The sequence below is a fragment of the Leptopilina heterotoma genome, unplaced genomic scaffold, assembly GCF_015476425.1.
Source record: "Leptopilina heterotoma isolate Lh14 unplaced genomic scaffold, ASM1547642v1 Lhet_135, whole genome shotgun sequence".
Classification (NCBI taxonomy): Eukaryota; Metazoa; Arthropoda; class Insecta; order Hymenoptera; family Figitidae; genus Leptopilina; species Leptopilina heterotoma.
Window position 1 is genome coordinate 1287017 of NW_025110854.1, and position 22463 is coordinate 1309479.

The 22463-nt window shown below is 25.7% G+C and overlaps 1 protein-coding gene across 2 annotated transcripts in view; it reads right to left on the reverse strand.

Moving 5' to 3' along the window:
* LOC122497644 (fibroblast growth factor receptor homolog 1-like) overlaps window positions 1–22463 on the reverse strand; it is an 85908-nt gene that overhangs the window by 21936 nt on the left and 41509 nt on the right. For both annotated transcript variants that reach the window (XM_043604887.1, XM_043604888.1), the window contains exon 2: window positions 13509–13651. In XM_043604887.1, coding sequence (XP_043460822.1) covers window positions 13509–13599 — 91 coding nt within the window. In that variant the 5' untranslated portion in view covers window positions 13600–13651. The remainder of the gene's footprint in view (window positions 1–13508; window positions 13652–22463) is intronic.

Sequence of the window (22463 nt, forward strand, 5' to 3'; positions counted from 1 at the left end):
TTTTCAAAAATTGTAATAAAATTCTTGTCAAAATTCCAATTATTTTAAAAAATCTTCCTCAATTAAATGATTTTCAATATCAATTTAATAAAATTTTCCAAAAGAATTCAATAAAAAATTTTTTTTTCGGAGATTTCGGAAGAAGAATTTTATTATTTATAAAAATAGTTGAAATTTTGAAGAGAATTTTAAAAAAAAATTTGAACATAATTGAATTTTTGCGTAGAATTTTATTATTTTTGAAAATAGTTGAATTTCTGCAATTATTTGTAAAGTCTCCAAATTTCAATTTTTTAAAGTGTTTTTAACTAAAATTCTTCTATAAAACCCTTATTTTTATTAATTAATTAAATACATACTGAAAAATGTAACTAATTTCAGAAGAATTTGAATTATCAACATTTTCCAAAACTCCAAGTTAATTAAAACTTCTAAACAAATAATAGTTAAAACTGTTCAGATTGAATTGTTTGAATTATATCTTTCATCTGAACAGTTTTAACTATTATTTCTGAAAATATGGAAAAAATTAACGGTAAGCCAAAACTAATGTATATTTTTTACGGAGTTCTTTAACTATTTTTGTAGTTATTTATTTACTAATAATTAATTATTTTCTATAATTATTTCCTTTTTTTTTCTTACTAATTTCTGAAGCAAAATGTCAGCCAAAATTTTACCAACAATTAATCATTTTTAACGAATTCAGATTTAGAGAGTAGTTGTTTCGTTTCAAATTCCGACCAATATTTATTGAAATAATATTATTCACGAAATAATGACGAACTCTTATTATTTTTTTATTTTTCAATTAAAATGGTTCAATTAAAAAATATGAATACACTTTTTAATTATTTATTTTAGTTTGTATATTTGTTTCGTTCCAGAGGTGTGAAAAAGATTCAAGTGTATTGTTGAATTTCAAGTACTTGTCTTGAAAATGTTTGCAGTTTTTTCCTTTTTTTTCTGTTTCAACGCGAAGAATCGAATTGTTTTAAAACCTCTTTTTCTTTATGTGAATATTTATAGATTTCACTTTGCAATTGAATTAAATTGTGCTCTTGGGGTGAAATTCTCAGACGTGGATTCTTTTGTTTTAATTTTTTTCCTTTTCTTTACACCATTCATCGTTATTTTGTTATTCCTGTTTTCCATTCAGAGATTCTGGAAATAGTATATTGCATTTTCCGATTGTTATTTTTTGTTGCGTCTTTGATTTAGATTGACTTTAGATCAGGAATTTTCGTTTTAAAGGAATTTTCATTCAGAGTGATCTGACTATTTTTGGATTTGCATTTTTTTGATTTTGATTTGATAAGTTCTATTCTAGAACATTTTTCTAGAAAAAAAATGACTGTATAGGAAAAAGTATCTTTTACTGTATTTTTATAGTAAAACCAAACCTGTCAGTAACTTACAATTAATATTTCTGCTTTGCAGCTTTTATTATTTTCGTATAGTAAAATTTGCTAATACGTTTGAAGTATTTTTTTGTAAAAATTGGTAAAAATTAGTAAAATTTATTTCCAACGTAGCAAATTTTATTTCGAAAATTATTAAAAGTTGCAAAGCAGAAATGCGCTAAAGTTAGAAATTATTTGATACAGATACATATTTTATTTGATAATAGACAACTAATCGTTTATTTGAATCAAAAAATTTTTTCAGTGTAAGAATAAAAATGCAAGAAAATTGTTTTGTAAAACTAAATTTAGGTATAATTTTACAAAATCAGGGTTTGAAAATTTCACGCAGTTTTTTTAAAACATTTGCGAGAACACGTGTGCGGAAATTGTTGGAACAGAATAACATACTCTATATTCTCTTCCTTTCAATGAAATGAACGCAAGATTTCAGTCTCGTGCCTTTTTTTATTTCTTGATAACAAGACCGTTCTTTTGTCTCCTATTTAAACATCCTACACACTCGCGACTTTGTTATACATTATGGAAACAAAAGTTTAGCATTCGTGTGATAATTGTGTAGTTTGAATTGTTCGAGTTTATATTTATATACTATACGGAATCAGATTTACGAACTTGAAGAGAAATCAGACGAATGCGTGAAATTTCCTCTTTTTTTTATTCAGGCGTTTTTTGGAGTTCATCTGCAGTACACGTGACTTCCCGGTTAACCCTTTATTTTCATCTCTCACTCTTTTACTCTCTCTCTCATATACATATATATACTCTTTTTTTTGAGTTTACGCAGAGCACAAACTATTCGTGGGTCTGGTCTTTCAACTCGAGAATAAATCTTTTTTGCCCTAAATGTGTAATGAATTCTGAAGAAGATACAGTTGGAAGAGATTCCTAATTTGTTGGAGCATTAGGGACAGTTATTATTCTAATTTTTTCTCTCCTATACGTCTCAAGTATTCTAGTTAGATCAACATTCTCTGGGGATTTTTTCGATGAGAAAGTTAAAATTTTCTTTTTTATTGATTTGCAAAAAAGTTTGGACAAATAGAAATTTAAATTAGTGACGTAACGAGCCATCTGGCCAACGCCAGGCGCCAAGAATAATGTATTTTTACACTCTATGTATGTAACTTCTTGTTTCTAAATTGCATTTGCAGCTCATTGCTCATTTTTAGAAAATGAGTGCTGGGTATTTTGAAATACATTTTTTCCAAATTGAGGCTTCGGATTGTATAAATTTTTCAACTTTTTTCAAGTGGTTTGAAAAAATGGGTCTTTTTTCGACTTATTTTAATAAAATCAGAGCTCGAACTAGGTCGGTAAATCCCGTAAAGGTCCGTAAAGTTTTTTAAAGTCCGTAAAAGTGAGTTTTTTTTTAAAAAAAGAGGTCCGTAAAGTCCGTAATTTGATTGAGAAAAGATTTTGAGAAATAATTAAATTTTTCTCCAAAATTCAATTATTTTCAAAAATTTTAATAAAATTATTGTCAAAATTTCAATTATTTTCAAAAATTTTAATAAAATTATTGTCAAAATTTCAATTATTTTTAAAAAGTTTCCTTAATTTAATGATTTTTAATATCTACTATTTTAATAAAATTTTCCAAAAGAATTAAATTATTTAAAAAAAAATTTAATAAAATTCTACGCAAACATATAATTATTTTCATAAAATAATAAAAATTTCATAGGAATTCAATTCTTTAAAAACTTTATATAAATTTTTTCGCAATCATTCAATTATTTTCATAAATAATAAAATTTTTACAGGAATTCAAATATTTTCGTAAATAATAAAATTTTTTTTTGAATTCAATTATTTTTATAAATGATAAAACTTTTTGCAGAATTTAAATTATTTTTAATACAATTTTAATCAAATTTCAATTATTTTCAAGAGTAATAATATTCTACGCAAAAATTAAATATTCTTCAAAAATAATAAAACTCATCGCAGAATTTCAATTATTTTTAATACAATTTTAATGCAATTCCTCGAAAAGTGTAATATTATTCTTAAATATTTTATTAAAATTCGTCGAAAAAATTCAATTAGGTATTTAAAAATTTATTAATAAAATTCTTTATGAGAACTCAATTTAAAAAAATATTCAATTCTTATCAATAAATTATTTGTTTTTGAATTTTAGTTAAATACACGAAAAAAATTTAATTTTGGAAAAGTTATAAATTATTACAGAAATTTAATTATTTTTAAGAGTAATAATATTCTTCGCAAAAATTAAATATTGTTAAAAATTATTAAATTGTTGTTAGGGATTTAATTATTTTCACAAATAATAAAACTTATAGCAGGATTTCAATTATTTTTAATACAATTTTAATCGAATTTCTCGAAAAATGTAATTATTATTATTTAAAAATATTTTATTAAAATTTGTTAAAAGAATTCAGTTATTTAAAAATGTGTTGATATCATTCTAAATGAGAATTAAATTTTAAGAAATACCTATGCAATTATTCATTAAATTGTTTTTTTGTATTTTAATAATTGAATTCTAGTTGAATTTTCTAATAAAAATTGATTTCAAAATGAATTTAAGTTAAAATTTTAGATAACAGTTGAATATTAAAACCGATATAGCGTGAATTTTTCGAAATAATTGAATTTTGAAATTAATTTTTTTGAAAAAGTTTAATAATTTTTTTGAATTGAATATTGTAAACAAATGGATTTGAAAATTGTCAAAGAACTTTTTCTTGAAAATAATAATTGAATTGATAATGATTTTATGACTCGGTCATCTTTAATTATTATAAAACATTTAATTTATAGTTTTATGTAAAATGTGCTCTTACCTATTTGTCTGGAAAAAGAATTTATTTTTTTTAATACTTTTTTTGGGAGTTGTTTTAGTATGAGGAAATTAAATATTCGTATGTTGGGATGTTAATAAAATAACTAAGATACATAACTCTGGGGACACAACTATAACCAGCGTTTGTTTCTTTAAGTCAAGTTTTTGATGAGCGGCTTTCAAGCAGCCCACCCTGTAGGAACTTGTGTCAAACTTGGAGATTCTTCGAAGCCACAAAGTAAAAATGCTTTGAAAATTCTACACCCAGAGAAAAATATTATTTAAACCAAATATATTTTATTTGAGTTAAATAAACGTATATTTGTCTCAGAACCAACTAGACTTTTTATTTCTTTTAAATAAAAATGTTATTCGACACAAATAAAACATATATTTGAGATAAATAAAATTTTATTCAAACCAAATAAAATTTATTTCAAACAAATAAAAAGTCTAGTTGGTTCTGAGACAAATATACCATTTCTCTGGGTGTAAAATACCGATTTTGTATTTATTAATATTGCATATGCGGTATCCTTATGTAAAAAAAACATCTTTGAGTAACGTACACCTTCTTCTTTCCATTTTACCCTGATTCAGTCGATTTCGAATTTTTCTGTATTTTATATTTTTTTATAATTTTCATTCGCAGATTATAATCTTTTTAAAGGCTGTTTTTAGCTCTTTGATTCTTTTTACTTTTTATTGTCGTGTGTGCCTAAAATGAATTTTGCAGCTTAGGAAGGTTAAGTTTTATTATATTTTTATTTACGGTTCGTGTTTAATTTGGGAATTTTTTTCTTTTGATACTTGTAATAAATAATATTAAAAATGGCAGGAGCGCCCCTAAAATGCAGTTTTTAAGTATACATGCAAGGAGTAAACTCCCCAAATTCTATATATAGGGTTAAAAGCTTACAAGGAGGGGCACGTGTCTGTCATAAATTAATTGGAAAGTTTTTGACAGCTGTCAGAAAGTATATTGTGTCACTCAAATGCACCCCGAAGTAAATTTTGCGTCACTGTTTTCTAAGATGCATCAATGCCAAAGACTATTAATCTATTATCTTGTATTCGGTACATTTAAGAGACACCATCCTAATAACAATAACAATATTATTAATAATAATAATAATTATGATGATGATGATGATTGTAATCTTTTAATGCATTTTATTTTGAAAATTTTTTATTATTCAAATATATATAATAATAATTTAAACAATTAAAATTTTCCAAAATAAAATCCATTATTATGGAATATGCATATTCGCAAATTATAAAAGATGAAAACATCATGTCGGAAATAGTTGATTCAAATTTCATGAATAAATTATGCAGAATCGCGGAAAAATTCGACTGATTCTCGCATGGAAGCGTGAAGAGTATATTATAGTGATGTCTATATTTTCCTTGTACTCCTTTCGTATTGTGTAATTTTCCTCAAATAGGAAAGTGAACGTTTATGCAAATTTTAAATTGATTGAGGCAGTATTTAATAATGCAGTGTTGTAATAATTTTTACGTGAATTTTCATTCTTGTGATTATTTTATATATTCCATTAATATTCAAGAAATTTTCAAATGCAGTGTGCAAATTTTGAAAAATAATAAATCAAATTTTTGGAATCTGAAAACAAATAAAAAAGGTTTAGAAAATTATTTCTATAATCTTTTTTTTAGAAATTAGTATAAATTAATAGAAATTACTATATTGGTATAATTTACTAATAATTTAAATTTAGAGGGTGAGCTAAAAATAAGCTGAATCCACTAAAGTGGATATTTAATTAGATTTTAGTGGTTAAAAATAAAATTATAGTGTTGGTTGCGTGACGATTTTGGATTTTAAGGAAAACATTGAGTAATCTGTTGGGGAGAGGTTGTTGGAAAATAAATTCACCATGGAAATTGGTCTATTACATTAAAGCGTTAGTAACACTCGAATAGGTGATTTGTGTTAGTTTAATTACCCGAATTCTGTTCAAATTGTGGTGAACTCGTGTGTAAAGCGTAGGACTGTAAAATTTAGTGAGAAAAGAGTTAATGAAAAGGGTCGGAAAATATATTTTTTGTTTTTACAACTGACTTTTGGATTTTTTTTGTGTTTGAAATTCATTTTTAGTTGTTTATCAACATTTTATTTTCATCTCATTTTTGAAGTTACGTGTGTTTAAATATTAATTTTTCAAAATTAATATTCTTAGAGATGAAATATTTATAACATAAAAAAAATTACTCTAAAACGAAATTAATAATTGTTAATTTTGTTTTCGCTTTGGACTTAAATTTTTATATTATTTACAATACTTTTCCTAACTTAGCTAATTAAAATATTGTAAATAGTATAAAAATTTAAGTCTGAAAATAAACACTTATTAATTTTATTTTTGTGTAATTTTTATTACATTTAACAATATAAATATTTCATCTTTAAAAATATTTATTTCGAAAAGTGTAATAAATAACAATAAATAATTGATTAACTTATTATTTTTATTAATATTAATAATAAATCATTAAATTATTCTTTAATACATATTCGTATTGATATTTTTCAGTTTGCTGAAGTGTAAATTTTTCTTTTATATAGTTGACTGAAATAAAATGTTTAGAAATATATTCTCCTCGGTGGATTATAAGGAGAGACTGATGGAATGTTTTCTGTAGCAGAAGTTACACTTCACTTAGACAAGTTGGTCCTTTAATCCTAAAGCGCATTTTAATCGCGTACGATATACTCGCTCGTTTCAGTCTTCATTTAATGACTGACATTAATTCCACAAAAGAAGAAATTTAATTCCTTTCAAAATACTTTTTTCTTCATTTCTTGTTAAAGTTATTCTGGTTTATTAACTCTTGAGAGTATTATATTTTTTATGCATATACGCATTAAATGACTGCGAATTTTATTATATAGAAACTGAAAAAATAAATTTAATAAGATATATAGGTTTAAAATTAATGAGATGTTTTCTTTTAATAAGACAAAAAAATATATGAGAGGTAATAAAAAATCTGAATACATGGTTTTTGCATAAAATTCTACATATTAATGTTTGAATAATTTTGTTCGAGAAATAATTTTTAAATAATCGTTAGTGATATTTAAATTTATATAATTTTTGGATTTTAATTAGAAGAAAACAGTGCAAAACGTATAGCGAAATTTACTTTGGAAATAGTGATTTCACTAATTTATCAAGAGGCTGAATTTTTACTGTTGATTTAGATTTGAGAGTAAAACTTTATGAATATCAAGAGTCACTTTATATTTTTTCATGTTTTGTTAATTTTATAGTTAACGGGTCCAGTCGTTTCTTTTACTTTCTCTAATTGAAAATATTACTCGCTATTACGCTTTTGAATAGATTTAACAGACAAAAGGAGTTTCTGCGCCCTGCTCTGCCAGAGCAGTGGAAGTGTGTTTGGATTATCTATGAGTGCGGGTGTAGTTTTGCACAGGGTGGTTGACAATTTCTCGGCCCGTTTATATATTTATATGTAGTATACATGTATATACTATAGCAATAAAGTAATATAAGTATTGCTAAAGCCTCTCGATGTAGTGCACGCCAGCATTCAATGACCGGTCAATTGGACAATTAAGCCCAATCATAATAGAACTTACACCGTATTATACATGTACATACGTATTCCACATATTTCACGCAGAAAAATGACATTGTGATTTATATACTCCTCTCAATACAAATCGTTAATACGTACACAGAAAAAAGTTGATAAATAACTTTTTAAATGTCCATCTATTCGTCATTTGTTCAAATTTTGTATCTCGAATTTTTAAGTCGAGAAGGCTTCAAATTTCAATTTTTTATTTCTATATTTAGTCTTCTTTTATTCTTATTATTATTTTTCTCTTCTTAATTACTTTTATTTTTATTATTATTCTTTTATTTTACTTTTTTAAAAATAGTTTTCTTTTATTATTTATTAGGGAAAAAAATTGAGTTTAGAAAATTTTTGTTCTTTTTTTGTGTTCCGGAATGACGTTTTCGTCTGCCACGTGTTGTTCGAAGCTCATTTACGAACTCAAAGGAGCGTGAATAATGAGTGGTGTGAATTGTTCTCTTTCCTAAATTGATATTTTAAGTCCAATTTTGCTATTTTTAGGTAGTTGGTCACTTTCTAGGCAATATTTTCGTATTTTGTTGGACTATTTATTTCATTATAGTTTCAAAATTGTTGTCCTTATTATTAGAAATATAAAATAATAATATAAAAATATACAAAAAAGTATGCTAGGGTCGTTAAGGTTCATGATAGTCTGTGAAATTAGAGGGTCCGAGGTTCGATTCTTTCCAAAGTGGAAGAAATGTATTGTAATTTCTTTGCATTTTAGTTATTTTTAGTTTAATTTTCGAATTAGGAACTTTGCCACAGAAATATTAAAAAATGCAAAAAATACGTGTAGAATTCCTAAAAGTAAATTCTACTTTGTAAAAAGTAAAAGTTTTCTTTTCATTTATTTGTTATTGTAATTCACACTAATTCAAATTTACGAAATAAAACTTTGTCACAAAGTTTCAAAGAGTTTTATATGATAAAGAAAATTTTCTTATGAGAATAAATGTACAATAAAAAAAGAATTGCTTCCTGTACATCTCTGAATAAAAAACGTTCAAAATCGTAAAAAAATTAAAATAAATATAGAATTAAAGTGTTGATCGTGTGAGAGATTTGATAGTTTCGCTTGATGAATATTTATTTTCGACTCTTTATTTTGCTGACTAATGAAGTTGATTATACAGTTTGAAATTTGACTTCTGTTGAAATAAAAATTGCGCTCACGCCCTCTAACGAGGTGCTTTTTTTGTCTTTCAAAATCGGCACTGTGTGTGTAATACGACACGAGCGTTTTATTATATATTATATAGAGAGAGCAAGAGAGAGAATACTTTTTCTCTTACAACTTTTGCCGGGCACGTGTGACTTGAGAGTTTACGATTTCGACGAAAATTCTAGGTTCACCCATATTGGACCAGGGTCGTTTTCTGTAGGCAGGCACCCACTGACTTTGAAATGTTACACTGGGTCTGTGAACCAGATGTGCATTTTCAATTTTTACTATATATAGTTAAAGGAATCATAAACGAAATAGAAATATTGCGCGGGGTTTATATACCTGCTAAGTCAGCCTTGATTTTTTTTGTACAGAAGGTTTAAAATCTCGACCGATTATGTAAATCGATAGGTTCACAGCACGTGTGCATGATTACCTGTGAACACCTTTCGGAAGCTAAATGATATTCCCGCCCTTTTTCTGCACGGAAACCCTTTCTTTTTTTTAATGTATAATGAGCGACAGACTTTTTTTTTAAAAAGTTTTCTGTAAATTCTTGGAGCTGTGGAGTATTACTTTCCATTTGGTAATTTTTTTCATTTTCTTTAAATAATCGGTGACTTGAGTATTTTATTAAATTAATATTTCTATGTACATCCAGAAAAAAAATATACTTTACTCAGAGCCTACAAGACTTTTTATTTGTTTCAAATTCTTTGGTTCGAATAAATATTTTATTTGTATGAAATATAATTTTTATTTTGAAAAAAAGTTTAGTAGGCTTTGTGACACACATACTTTTATTTAACTAAATTAAATTATATTTGGTCCAAATAAAATTTTTTTCCAGGTTTACCAAATAATGGAGGAATCTGCGGAGGATATGAAAGTGATGAATGTCATTTTAATTAATAAATTTTACTATTTTAATTGTTACTACTTTTAATTTAAAAAAATTTTGACTATTTAAAATTTATATGAAATTAAATCAATCAATAAAAATAAATTTTTAGAAAGAAAGTTATACTTTGAAACTTCAAGAACTTAGAGGAAAGAAGGATTTTGAATAATTTAGAAAAACATATTGGGTGACGAAATTTTTTCGGTTTTCAGTAACAATTTCTTCTTTATTAGATGGATTTTTGTTGAAAACTTTTGTTGTTTAGGGATGTATTTATAAATGTTGGGTTATTAGTCACATTTCTGGCCCATTCTCAATTCTGACGGATTATTACGAAGTGTCTAGCTACGCGAGATTTCTTTTATTTTTGTCTGGGGAAAGTGCATTTTGTCTTTAAAAATATACTCTCTTGGTGTTTTTGATTATAAAGCCAAGTTCAAAGGTATCATGTGTGCATCGTGAGAAATGAGAAGGTCAATTTGGCGTTTTGTATTTTTCGAATCAACTTTTTATTAATATGGGAATTATTTTTTATTATTTACATAGAAAATAATAATTTTAATTAATTTATTTAATAATTTACTTCATAATTTGTTAAATAATTTTACAATTATTTATTTGATCAGAAGAATTGTTAAGTTAAATATTTTATTAAGTAACTTATTTTATTCATGACAAAGATTTGTATAAATTTTTATTGTATTTTTATAATTAATTTATTGTTTCATAGTTTTATTTAATATACTTTTAAAAAATTTATTTAAGTATTACCTTACTGAAAAATTGGGTTTTACTTTGTAAACAATTAAACTTAAATTTTCAAAATTTCTTCAAAAAAAATTTCAAAATTTGGTTTTTTGATAGGATTTTAAAACGCAATTTGTACGTTAGTATTCAAATTACTTTTTTAATATTTGAAGCAGAGCATCATTTATAATCATAAAATTTTAAATTGAAGAAAATGCATTTTTGATTCAAATAAACAATTGTTTATTTTAATAGAAAATTATTACTTACATTTATTATCAAAATAATTTTTTTACTGAAATCAATTAAATGGTATTAAATACCGAAATTATTGGTCCGATTACAATTTTTGTGTGATTCAATTAAAAATTATTTGATTCAAGTAAATATTTACTTGATTCAAGTAATAAATAAATACTTATTTTGCTAATAAACAAGAAATTTGTTATTTGACTCAAATGATTTATTTTTCCACGCTGTAAACTCTATGTGCAACCTTTTTAATTCGAAAATGTCTCTGCGTATAAAAAAAATTCAATGTCGACGTTTTAATTTTTCTTTTTTTTTTCATGCGCACTCTCGCGTGATAATTAAATTGTAATGCATGTCGTGAAGCGTGTGGTACGTGAATTGAAGAATTATCATTAACAGAGAAAAGTCGAGGAATCCTCAATTTCACGTATGGCGAGTCTCGATTTTTGAAATCTCTCCACGTTTCACTTGCTGTGTTCGATTTTACCGTTGATTCCAATGAATTTCGTGGAAATCATTATTATCGATGTATCGAAACTGTTTTGCATCTCACCGCTTCTTTTAGAAAGAAAGAAAAAAGAAGAAGATGAAGAACTTCTTACTTGGAAGTCTTTTACATGAAATTCCTTTTGACGAATTTTATTACCTTTCGAATTTATGCGATTCTAATTTTACCCTTATATAATACACATCGAGTGAGAGAAACAAAAATTTTTACATTTTTTCAGGGAGAAAAAATTCCCAAAGAAATAAATTTCTTTTTACGATGTGTGATTATCTATTTTATGCGACACTTTCCTAGCCATATCTTTCTTTTTCCGATCAATGTTTCACTGGATTTTTCCATTTTTATGGGATTTTTCTCCTACCTGCGAGAAATGCGAAAGCTCAATATTCTGGAATCTTTGGGATCATCTGACTGTACTTATAACTGTTTGCTTTCATCAACACGTATGTATGCAGTGTTAAAAAACGTGTCACGCCCATTGTTGTCCCTCTCACGTTCGAAATCTCAAAAATCAGGTGTTGATCTTGAAGATTGGAGGCGTGTTTATAGCTCGTAAAAACTAGCGGAAGGGAATTTTTTTACTTTTTTTCTGGAATATATAGATATCTATATATTTCGATGAACACGAAAACACGGTGTAAACCCACCACCAGGAAGCTGGACAAGAAAAATGCTTGTTTTCCTTTTTAACAGATCTCTCGGATTCTGTATATGACACTAATCTTGACATTGAGATCTTAATTCATTGTTGTCCGACAACCGTTTTGTATTCAGGAGTAGAAACAGGATCATAAAGATATATCGGTGGTTAGATGTAATCTCAATGGAAGGTGTCAAATAATTTAGGAGACAAATATCTAATATCAATTGGAAGTCGTTGTAATTAACTGTGTGATTAATTTCTTTCGATATATTTTTAATTTTTATTACATGGGAAAAAATGTGACGTTTACCGTATATACTTTCAGTAAATAACTAAAATTATCTGAAATTTCTTCTCATTTCGAAATCCATTTTCGAAATCAGGTTTCAATTTCTGATAAATTCGAGGATAAATTTTATTATTTTAGGAGCAAATTTTACTATTTCTGATGTAAATTTTAAATTTCTGATAATTTCTACTGAACTTGCAAAGTAAATTTTACCATTTGTGCAGTAAATTTTTCATTTCTTTTTATTTGAACTATTTTTGGATTTTACTATTTTGGTAGTAATTTAAGAAGAAAAAATTTTACTGCTTTATTAGTAATTAATAATTATTTTTCAATTAATAAATTAAAAAAAAATAAATTTAAATAATAAAAATTAATAAACTTTAGTGCAGAAAATATTAAGAATTGCAAAAAATATTCTAAAAAGTTTATAATTTTAATTTGTAAACAGTAAAACGTATCTTTTATTTTTTTTGTTATAATATTCGTTGTTTTGAAAATTAGTTTAAAAATGCCATTGAAACGGTGAAATAGGAGAAAAAAATAAGAGAAAAGAAAAAATTATTTTTAATTTTGCCTTTCTCGTTATAAAATTGTCTTTAATCTTTTTTTCTTTCTGTCTGCACCACTTTTTTCCTTCGTTTTGTACACCATTAAAATACTGAACAAGTTTTCTTTACAAATCTTCGTATTCACTGTGTCATCGTTGTCGCATTTTTGTATATATTAATTTGTTCCTTGTCGAGCTCTCAAAAAATAAACGACTAAGGAAAATAAGTTAGTATTTGAAATTTATTTCTGGCAAAAGTATATTCTTTCTTTCATGATGAAAATATAATTTATTGTGTTTATATTCAGTGGAGTAATTTTCTTCATTTTGCTATATTTAAATTAGGGCTTTGATAGGGAAAGTAGGACAAAATTCTCTTGCTAGAAAATAGGAAAATTGGCTAGCTCTTTGTTTCAATTATTTTAAATTGGAGAAATTTTTTTGCTTTTGAAAAAAACAGACATTTCTCGAACATTCTTTTTTTTATAAAAATGAATTTTATGTTTTATTTCTTTTTTTTTATTTGTCTGATGGTATTTTTGTAATAAATTGCAATCTAATGGAAATTAATTTACCTAGTCGAATGAGCCGTCCTTGAATTGTCCCAAAAAGCAGGATCACGAAGATTCCTAGGACAAAACAGCTGGTGGCCTTCATCCCGTCCATCCTGTCAATCGGCGAAACAATGGCTAATGTCGACGCGACATGAGTCTCTCTTCTGAAACGGACAAAAGGCAAAATTTAAGATTTCCAAGTACTTGCACTCTAAAAAAAAGGAAGTTAAATCTTAACTCGCCATACGGAATTCTATAACAGTCGCACCCTTTTGGAATTAAAGCCAAAGGAGTAAAATTTGTAGAAAAAAAATTTTTATTTCTTTACTGCATTCTTTACAAAATAACTCCTAAAAGGAGTTAAAATTTCAATTATCTTTAGAAATAATTACATTCTTCTCCAAAATTCAATTATTTTCAAAAATTTTAATAAAATTCTTCGCAAAATTTCAATTATTTAAAAAAAATTTCCTCAATTCAATGATTTTCAATATCTAATAAAAATTTTATAGAAATTCAATTATTTACAAATTTTATATAAATTTATTCGCAATAATTCAATTATTTTCATAAATAATAAAATTTTTACAACGATTCAATTACTTTCGTAAATAAAATTCTTTTTAGGAATTTAATTATTTTAATAAATAATAAAACTCAATGCTAAATTTCAATTATTTTTAATACAATTTTAATAGAATTTCTCGACAAATGTAATTATTCTTACAAATTTTATTAAAATTATCAAATTCTATTAGAAGTTTCTAATAAAAATTGATTTTAAAATGAATTTCAGTTAAAATTTTAGATTATATTTCAAAAAATTAAAATCATTAGAGTTTAAATTTTGAGAAATAATTGAATTTTAAAAAAGTTTTATAATTTAAAATCTTTGAAAATCTGAATTTCTCATATTTTTAACTAACAAAATTCTGTGGAATTAATTTTCTTTTTTTTGAGAAAGTTTAATTGCGGATTTTTTTGAAATTATTTGAAGTTTTTATTTTCTAATATATATTTAATATTAAAGAATTTACGAATAATTAAAATTTTGTAAAATTGTATTGTATAAGCAAATGAATTTGAAAATTCTAAAAGAATTTTTTCAAAAATTATTAAAAAGAAAGCATTTATAGAACAATTTTTGTTAAAAACACAAAAAAAAATTTAATTTTGGAAAAGTTACCAATAAATTATTGCAGAAATCCAATTATTTTCAAGGGTAATCAAATTCTTCGCAGAAATTTAATTATGTTAAAAAATAATAAAATTCTTTTTAGGAATTCAATTATTTCTATACAAATAATAAAACTCATCGCAGAATTTTAATTATTTTAAATACAATTTTAATCGAATTTCTGGAAAAATGTGATTATTCTTAAATATTCTATTAAAATTCGTCGAAAAAATTCAATTATTAAAAAATTTGTTGATAAAATTCTTTATGGGAATTGAATTTTAAGAAACATTCAATTATTCAATAAATTGTTTATTTTTGTAGTTAAATAATTAAATTCTAGTAGAATTTTCTAATAGAAATTGCCAAAGAACTTTTTCGAAAATTATTAAAAATAATCGATTTAAAGAAGAATTTTAGTTAAAAATTCTTGAAAATAATAATTGAATTGATAATGATTTTATCACTGGGTCATCTTTAATTATTATAAAACATGAAGAAATCGATCACTCCGATTTGAAGACTCGGTGTTATCGATATCTTCATGTTTTACAGTTATTAAGTTATGAAAAATTTAATATATAGTTTGGAGGAAAATGTTCTCTTATTTGACGCGGACTGGTTATATTTTTGTCAGTAATTGGTCCGTAAATGGTCCGTAATTTTTCATTTTTGGTCCGTAAAGTCCGTATTTTTAAATACTTTCACTGGTTTGAGCCCTGCTATTTGTTTTCATAGTATTTTTTTCATTTTCGATTTTTCGAACTATTTTTTAGTACAAAACAAATGGTGTTTCTTTTCTCTTTTTTTCATATTTTCTATATTATATACATATTCGCCCCTTTTCTTTTCTCTTTGAACGCATATGTATATATACGCGACGTGAATTTGATTTTCTCTTCTGCATCTTTTGGCGCATTGCCAAAATTCTGAAAAACGCACTCCACACTGAGGACAGCTCTAACGATTTTAGATACTTCCCTAAAATATACATGTTTCCTCTTTCCATATAATGCAGGCAAAAATACGCACGTTCTCGTATACATAAGTCTACGTGCGTATATGCTCGAAAATCCTATAGTATATGCGATTATGAAAAATCCAACGTGGCTTAGCGAAAATTTTACGTCGTGCACAGCTGATGTTTACGTCGCGTCTTTCTCTCTCTCTCTTTCTCACTCTCTATAGAATTTGATAAATATAGCGAGACGAGGAGCTTCTTCCGTTCTTGTATCGAGAGGAATGACATTTAGATTCTTTATAATATGCGTATTTTTAACTTTCTTCCCCTCCCGATATTTATTTCATAGACAAGTCACATTTTAACGTCTAAAAGACATCTTTTAAGTTTTATAATGAGCTTGAAAAACCTTTTAAATTTTTATGTCTTTTAAATTGGTTGATGCTTTTAGGCATACAAGATTCATGATGGACAGGACATATCATTTTTTTAAATTCTCATACTCTTTGCATATAGATTTCTTTAGAAATTTGCCATTTTTTGATGTGATTTTTTCTAAAAAAATTAATTCATTCAAATTAGTAACCAATCGACCATTAGTAACCAAATAACCGTATTTAGGTCTTTTTATCACGGAATATAATCAAAAAGCGGCTATAGCAGAAAGCAAATATTAATTTAAATTAGGTTCGAAAATATTTATTTTGAAAAAAGCACTATTTTAAAAATAGAAAAATATTAATTCGAAATGGAAATATTTATTTACTGATAAAAATTATTAATTTACATATTATCAAAATTATTATTTGGAAAGTATATAAATTTTATTGTTAGTAATAAAATTATAATTGAAAGTAAAAAAAAGAGTAGGTAGGGATTTTTATTGTTAGTAAGGAAATATTAACTTGGAGGGGAAGTTTCGATTTTGCACCATATTTATACGTGAGGAGGTCAGAAAGGAAACTTCCTGTCGAGAAATATCGAAACAATACAAACATGCTTTTTCGGTAGCAAGTGGAAAACACGTGACGCACAGATTTTTGAAAGAAAAACTCTCGGAGTGTTTTGTTTTTAATGAACAAATTATTCATGATGTCAAGTTAAAAGTAGCCTAGATTCGAAGATTTTTCAAATGTTTCTAAAAGTTCTAAACATGTTGTAGTAAACGAAATTTAATCATTTCTTCTTTAAATTTTAGTATATTTTACTTTATTTATAGATCTACTTGTTATAAAGTTAAATTTTGATAATTTTATAAAAATATAAATTTGAATGCAGTAGACAGTTGAATATTGTGAAAAGAAACAAGATTGAAGCCTAATTAAAAAGGCACCGAGCTGTCTGAAATTTGCATTCCGAAGGGACTAATCTTCATTAAATCCTGTCATCTAGTGACGTTTAAGGAGTGAGTCATTAAAATTCGCTCAAGCATCATATAGTAGCATGAATTATGTAATGAACTAAACACGTGGTCATACGTAGGTCGACGAGTTGTAAGAAAAGAAATGAGAGTTTCCGGTTGGCTGCGAAATTAGGCGCATTGTCTTCTTACACGCAAATGTACAGATTCATATCTACACTATACATACAGTTACAAACTATTGCAATTGGTTAAAAATGCGTTATTGGTTCAATTTTTTAAACTGTTAAAATAATTATTCGTCTAAAAATTTTTCGACATATTTTTTACACTGAATTCGTATAATTGAAAAATATTAAAATTTCCGTTTGAATTTGAATTCAAAAAGGTTTTTTTTAAATTCTCATAGAATTTTTCCGTACTTTACTAAATTTCCGATTGATATAGAAAATTGTAAATTTCGTCCTTAAAAAACAAAAAGGGGGAAAAGGATAAAAAATTTGGTGCAATTGACTTGGAAAATTGAGGATTAGAAGAGTTAATAATAAAACAAAGTGGTGTCAGTTTGTAAAAGAGATTGGAATGCCTCGGAGAGCACGTTAATTACTTCATGTTTGACTGGCTCTATAACTGCTACGAAAGAAGAAAATGGATTGTAGGTTTTAATACTAGGAGAAGCACCTCTGGAATCTCGCGCAGAAGTCTCTCTCGTCTCTCTTTCTCTCAACTGTTGCCACAATATATAATATTGTAGAATTTTAATATTTCCGCGAAAAGTAATTAAGACATTTACTTCTGAAGTAAGAAAAAACCAAAAAAAGACGACTTTTACAAGCGTCTCCATATTTCATTTTTATCCGCACTTTTGCACCGCGTATATTTGTCGTCAATTATTGCCACAAGAGTATTCAATTAACCGAAAAAATGGGTTTGTGATAGGAAACTACATGAACATAAATAGTATTTAGGCTTTTTATTAAAAAACAGTCAAATAATTCGTTATTTAAATAATTTTATTTTTTGTAAACTTTATATTACTGAAAAAAACTTTTCTGGCTATTCTTACTATTTTCTGAATTTTACTATTTCTATTTTTATTTATTCTATATAATAAATTTTAATTAAAAAATCAAAATATATTTCAAAGTCGTAGCTAAATTCACTCTAAAAATAGTTTAATTTGCTTCTTAAATAATAAAAATTGTAAGAAATTGAAAATTTATATCGGGAATGTGGTAAAATTTACTTTAGAAATAAAAAAATTGATATGTAGAAATGATTAGAAATGAAAACTATTATGTATACGATTCTTCCAAAATAGTCAAATTTACTCTCAAATTAATTAGATGTCAAAAAAAAAAAAATATTTACTTCAGAAATAGTAAAATTTGCATTTAAAATATAATAAAAATTGTCACAGATTTACAATTTATTTTGGAAATGTTGAAATTTGCTTTGAAAATAATAAAAAATGATAAAAATGAGTGGAAATAACAACTTTTTAAATCTAAAATGGTAATGTTTATTCTGCAGGTAAGTAGAATTTACTCCTAAAATTGTAAAAAATTAAGTTTGCTTTTTAAATGGTAAAATTTTCTTCCGAAATAGTATAAAAAATATATTATAAATTTACTTCAAAAATAGTAAAAATTGTCAAGAAATAATCTAGTTGGAAATCGCAAAATTTTCTTGAGAAAAAGTAAGAAGAGTCAGAAATGTAAAATTTATCTCAAAAATTGTAAAATTTACCTTTAAAATAGTGAAAATTGACAAAAACTTAAAATTTACTTATTTCAAACGTGTAGTAAAATTTATTTCAAAAATAGTAAAAATTTACCACAAAAATAATAAAAATTGCCAGGAATTCAAAATCTGCTTTGTAAAATTAAATTGTAATATATAATTTCAAAAATAGTAAAGATTGTCAGGAATTTGAAATAAATTGACAGAAATTAAAAATTTACTTTAAAAAGGTAAAATTTACCACAAAAATATAAAAAATTGTCAGGAATTTAAAATCTGTTTTGTAAAATTAATACCAAAAATAGTAAAGATTGACAGGAATTTGAAATTTTCTTTGGAAATAGAAAAAATTGACAGAAACTAAAAATTTACTTCAAAAAAGTAAAATTTATCACAAAAATAATAAAAATTCTCAGGAATTTAAAATCTGCTTTGAAAAATTATTTTGTAAAATTAATTCAAAAAATAGTAAAGATTGTCAGGAATTTGAAATTTGCTTTGAAAATAGTAAAATTGACAAGAATTAAATATCTACTTTGAAAATCGTAAAAATATAAAATTTACTCCTAAAATAGTAAAAATTGACAGAAATTAAAAATTTACTTCAACGGTATAGTAGAATTTACTTAAAAAAAAAACAAAAATTGTCAGAAATTAGAAATTTACATATAAAAAATAGCAAAATTTTGTTCTAAAATAATAAAAATTTTCAGAAATTTTTAATAATTTTTTTCGTATTTTAAATAATGAACAAAAACAATGAATTTTCTTCGAAAATGATAAAAATTGCTAAAAAAAATTAACAGTAAAAAGAAAGTCTTATTTTAAGGCAGCAAATCAATCTTAAATAAGGATGCAACATTTTTAAGACAGTCAATGCTGAAGTTACGCAATGGATTTTTGAGCTTTTAATTTAACATTGAAGCAAATAGTGTTAAATTTACGACTGATCCTAAATTAGGATTTTTTTTTACTGAATATAGTAAAAATTACTTAAAATTTAAAATCATGATTTCATTTTAAATAAAAACATGAATGTACGCATTCAAAGCATTTTGGAAAAATTTACAAAAAAAAAAAAATTGTTTTCGCCCATAAAATGATTAATAAAAGCAGACAATTTCTTCATGTTATGATTCATTTCCGTGAGAAGTTCCTGCTCCTCTCTCACTCACATTACAAAAGATTCATTAACGCTTTTTGAGAAAAATTTTACGACTAGCGTGCGCGCATTATGGGGGTTTTGTGTGTGACTCCAAGTTTGTAATTGCGAGATTAACTCACGACACCTCATAAGATTCTCTTTATGAAAGCCGACAAGTATGGTGCCGTGTTGGCTTTAAAATTTAAAGACACACTATGCACACATTTTCTCTGACTACTGGTTATATTATAGAATTGGTGCACTCCGATCTGGGACATATGTCTCGGAAAGTCGGAAACGCAAACATTCCCTTGTCTTCTCAGTTTTCTTATGACTTTCCATACAAAACTTTGACATTGGGACAAACGTTTTCATAAACTATGGCATATATATATGTACCTATTTCATAATATATAAAATGTCCCTTAAAATCAACACCATACACTGCAAGCATGGGAATTCTCCAAGGGTCCCACGTTTCTCAGAAGGAAGGAAAAAAATATGTTATTTATTACATATTTTTGTTCTAAAAGAAAATACATATAATTTTAAAAGTAACGACAGAATGGAGACAAACAAAACAGAACTTTTCTTCTTTTCCCTAAAACATCCAGGACTTTGGTGAATTTCACAACGTTTATTAGTCAAGGATTTAAAAATAACAAATATTTTTCTATGCAAAATTTTATGTTTTGTCTGGATTTTTTCTGACATTTCATAATCAAACATTCATAGAATTTTTTATTTTTTGATGAACTTGCAAAACGTGATAAAAAATCTAAGTTTTCGATAATTTACAATTAATAAAATTTAGTAAAATAAATCAATTGCAATTGAACTATTTTGTTATAAATATTATTCTTAAATGACTTTAAACAATAAAATATACGGTTAGTAAAAGTATTTTAATTCTTTTTTTTCTTTACTTTTTATTTAGTAATTTTATTTATTTTTTATTATTTTATTTTTTGCTTCCTTAATTTATTTTCAAATCTAAATTTTTGTTACTGTTTTAAGAGAAAAAGAAATGGTTAGAAATAGGTATATCGTATACGTCAATCATGAAGAAATAGAGAAAGATTGAAGATGAGGTTTAGATATTGTGAGAAGAAGTTTATAGCCTTCAATATATTGACTGCAGCATTATTAAGCGACCTGTCTTGCAGTATAATAATTATAGGGATAGTTATAGACCTGTTGGAGAACACATAAAGCAAATTCAGGCGTTTCTATTCAATTAGTATTCTCGCTGTTGAGGGGTAGGTCGGTGATGTTAATATAGAACTTCAGGTAATAGAGGCCCTTTCAACAGGTGAATTTATGAAAAAAGTCTATGAAATAGTGGCAGGACCTATCTTTTGGTATTTAAATTTTCGATTTATGATCTCCACTAGAAATGGTAATTTTATACTTTCGACGAATTTTTTTTTTCCTTCTTTTTTTTCATTATAACGAATCGAAAAATGCTCCTATTTTTATTTATGAATCCTTTTTGAAAATTTTTGCCTTAGGCACAAATAGTAAAAATTTCTTTTTTCATTGGGGAAAAAAAGTGATCTATTTCTTTAAAAGGTAATTTATTGGCATTATTATGAAAGGTTCTAATATTAAATGCTGATTGTGAGCAGAAGGTAACTAATTTGGTTTTTTGAATTAGTAATTTATTTTTTATTTATGAATTCTCTTAAAAACTTATTTGTCTACTTTTTATCCTTTTCTAAAATTCGACTTTTTAAAAATTATATTGATTTTTTAAAAATGTATTAACTTTCTTAAAGAATCGAATTTAACTTTATAATTTACCAAATTTTACACTTGGGGTTTTTTCATTCAGCTAAATATCAGGGTGATGTATTGCGTTAGAAGTGAAATTGATCGTTAGAAAATAAGCTATAAAAAATTATGAAGCATCTCTCTGGTAATTGCAGAGGAATTTATACCTTAAGTGAAAAATTATTTACTTAATAATGTATGAAGCAATTTACGACTATGAGATGGCTATAAAAAGCGAAATTATAGTTTCATTAGGACAGTCATATAATAATGCCGATAAATTCAATTTTGTCTCTCCCTTCTCTCTCTCTCTCTCTCTCTCTCTCTCTCTCTCTCTCTCTTTTTCATTCTCTCCACTATATTACTCTCGTAGTTTGAAAAGTTCTCTCGACTTTCAAGCGATATTAGAAAGGGAAGGAAGGAGAAAGAAAATTGTCAACTTTTCTCTGATGCTTTCGTTTTTTGAACTGTGACCTCTTGCTATCTCATAAATTTGGTGTCAACAGATGTAAAAACGGAATGAAATCCCGAGGAACCGGAAGCACGTGCTCCTCCATGAATGTTGCGCATATCCTGTGTACCCCCCGAACAGATGAATATCCCCACTTGGCCACATAAATTTCTTAACATGGAAAATGAGTCAACCTGTCTTTGAAAAGTGTCGGAGGATTAATAATTCGGAAGAAAAATTAAATCCAAATTTTTTTTTTGTAATTTCCAGTTATCAGGGTTGCCACGCTTTTGCTTATTTGAAATTCCCTGACTTTTCCAGGTTAAAAACGGATTTTTTTCAGGTTTTTAAAACGAAAATTATTCGA